Source organism: Corvus brachyrhynchos, unplaced genomic scaffold (genome assembly GCF_000691975.1).
Source record: "Corvus brachyrhynchos isolate BGI_N302 unplaced genomic scaffold, ASM69197v1 scaffold101, whole genome shotgun sequence".
Classification (NCBI taxonomy): Eukaryota; Metazoa; Chordata; class Aves; order Passeriformes; family Corvidae; genus Corvus; species Corvus brachyrhynchos.
In genome coordinates, this window is record NW_008237239.1 from 2,647,103 (window position 1) to 2,650,218 (window position 3,116).

The following is a 3,116-nucleotide window of genomic DNA, read 5'->3' on the forward strand; positions in this document are numbered from 1 at the left end:
CCCCGGCCCGAGGGAGGGGAAGCGAGTTCCTTGCCTTCAGGGGCTGTGCGTGACTCCTGCTGCAGGAGCCGCCTCAGGGAAAGCGCTGCTGTCTAAAGCTCTGCGAGCTGTCATTTTTAACGAGCATCTCCCTCTTCTTTCTTCCAGCATTAAAGATTGGAAAACAAGACTGAGCTACTTCCTGCAGAACTCTGCCAATTCTAATAAAAGGAAATCTAAGAAGGCAGGGAAACACCGCAACTACTTCAGGTAAGTTGTGAGAAAGAGACTTTGTTTAAGTAACTCAAGTGTTCTACAAAGGCAGTAAAGCTTGAGCAGCGTAATCTGATGTTCTCCCTCTCTTTCTGCAGACCTTCCCCTGAAGAAGCCCAGCTGTGGTCAGAAGCCTTTGACGAACTTCTTGCTAACAAATGTAAGTTCTTCTTCAAAAAGTAACATTTGGGAGCAAAGGGATGGAGAGGTTTATATGTCTGTAAGAGTTTGCTTCCTTCCATGTCAGTGTTGTAGCTCTCATGTAAAGAGCTTTGATTCTGGTCTTGCAAGTTAAACGTTTTTAACAGTTCAAAGCCAAAATACATAGAAGTGGCTTTTTTAAATTGTAAAATAATAGTAACACAAAGAATACCTCATTGTAGTAGATTTTTTTTTCTTGAAGCCATTGTAGCTAGAATCATTCCTATCAGCTTGGCTTTGCCAAATGGGAAAAGGGCATTTTTTCCCTGAGCTTGTATAACCAAGGCAAACACTTTCCTGTAATGTGGGAAGGATTCTGCAGCACAGGTTCAGTGATCTTGGGGTTTTACTGTAGCTCTACAAGAAGCAGCATTCAACAGCAAAGCAAAAAGACTAAGAAATAATACTACTATTTGCTCTTTGAGCTTGAGTCATCCTTTCCATTGAAATAATATTCCAGAGTACTGTAGCAGTTGTATTTACTGCAGTGTAAAGGTTAACAGAGGAGACCTTATCTTGAGAGAAGTGGATTTTTTTAATGTATTCTCAGGCATCACAGGAGGAAACATATCAACTAGAAATAGTTTCATTTTTTGTGTTTGCCTAAGAAACGGCAAACTCAAAGTAAAACCTGCCAAGCTTTAATGTTGAAGCGTTAATTTGTTCGCAAACATAAATGATGGAATTTTTTTATCGCCATGATGTCACTGAAAATAACAGACCTAGAGCAAAACATTTTGGTAGAAACTGATGTGACCAACAGGTAAAATCAAGATTCCTGAAATAGTTAATTGATGGCGAGTATTTTTTTCTTTCCTTAGATGGTCTTGCTGCTTTCCGAGCTTTTTTGAAGTCTGAGTTTTGTGAAGAGAACATCGAGTTCTGGTTGGCCTGTGAGGACTTCAAGAAAACGAAGTCACCCCAGAAGCTGACATCGAAAGCAAAGAAAATCTACAATGACTTCATTGAAAAGGAGGCTCCCAAAGAGGTAAAGAAAACCTGGTTAAACATAAATGCTCTGTTCTGTGAATTCTTACAGCCATTATTTCTTTGAACTCAGGATACAGATATCAAACTGCATTGTTATATACCTCACTGCTAATGTCTGGGTCTGAGTGCAACTGCCTTTTCACTGAGGTGGAAAATGGCACAAGCATCATTGCAGAGAATCTCCATTTTAACAGAAAAGACACATCTGAACTACTTTTGGCTTTGTGCAAAAGAATAATTTTCTTTTTTAAATTCTCCATTAATTTGACCCTGTAGTAATAGGATCTTGCCTTTTTCACCCCTTCAGAAGTTGTACTGTATATTACACTTAGTTGAATTCCATTCTCAGTAGTAATGTTCCTCTTTGTGTATTTCAGATAAACATAGACTTCCAGACCAAGAACATGATCGCACAGAACATTCAGGACGCCACCCATACCTGCTTCAGTGCAGCGCAGAAGAGAGTTTACAGCTTAATGGAGAATAACTCCTACCCACGCTTTTTGGAATCTGAGTTCTACCAGGAACTGTGCAAGAAGACACCCATCAGCAGAGCAGCCCAGGGCACATGAGCAATGGAGAGGAGGGAGAAGCAGCCTCTGGGCTGGTGAGGAAGCCAAGCCACAGCTCATGAGCAGCATCCTGACCCGAAAGGCTGAGGCACTGAGCGCTCAGTCTGTTTGCCATGGTGCAAGGACAAACCCTGACTTTGATGCAGAGCTGATGGCCCAGAGTGGTGCTGTTGGAGGGTGTTCAGGGGAGATGGCAGAAGTGTGCCAGCCACTGCTGGCACTGCCCTTCTCTGCCAGTGCTGCAGTGAGAGCTGGCTGTGTGTTAGACCGAAGTGTGCTGGTGCAGGAGCCCTTCTGTCACAGCCCAGGAGCGATGCGGCAGGTCCGGACAGAGCTTCCTTCTTGTGAACAGAAGCTGCTCTCTGCACTGGGGCAGTGCTGGGAACTTGAGTAATTGGTTGCCTATTTATTTTTCCTAAACATCCCCCAGCGCTGCTGTTGTCGGTGGCTCGGTGTGCTCACACCGGTTCTGTTACTGCCTCGAGCTGCCAAGGGCTGTGCTGGGTTTCTGTGCAACCTCCTCACAGTAACAGCACTGTGAGGGGAGGAAGGGATATAATAACTCAGTTCCCAGAGGAACAGGTTCTGCAGCTAAAGTATGCAGGGCTGGGTTGTGTCAGCAGGGCTGTGTGGGGCCAGACTGAGGGCAGAACTTGGCCAAGGCGAACAGGAGCTGTATAGTATTATATTTATATGTGGATTATGATTGTGTTCAATGCTGCAATGTCATAATTCTGTCTTGAAGACAGCAAGCTTCAGTGAAGTTTTATTGTTTTTAATAAACTATTTTGATACAAAGCTTCTTTTGTTCCCTAATTTGTGTTGCACACACAGATACTCTGGAATCCAGTGTCAGACAGTGTGTATAGGGACTGTGGGTCCTGGGTGAGATCTTAATGGGGCTAATTTTAAAGCAGTTAGTTCTTAATCTATGAGCTGAGTTTTTGTTTGGGTTTTATCAACAGAACAAAAACCTTCAGAGCTTGAAAGCTTAACAGGGAGACATGTTCAACCACATCCTCTGTCCCAACATGTCTGTGAAGCCAATCTCTAAGACATGCAAGGCACACATACAGCTGCACATGCTGACAGATCAAACAG

At 43.5% G+C, this 3,116-nt stretch overlaps 1 protein-coding gene across 1 annotated transcript; it reads left to right on the forward strand.

Annotated features, from left to right (window-relative positions):
- Window position 1: 1 nt before the first annotated feature.
- Window positions 2-2,814, forward strand: RGS2 (regulator of G-protein signaling 2; the record flags this gene model as incomplete). Its single annotated transcript, XM_017729582.1, has 4 exons — window positions 2-249; window positions 351-412; window positions 1,275-1,441; window positions 1,821-2,814. Coding segments are annotated over 4 exons (672 nt in total), but the record flags the coding sequence as incomplete, so codon positions are not given.
- Between the last annotated feature and the right edge of the window lie 302 nt (window positions 2,815-3,116).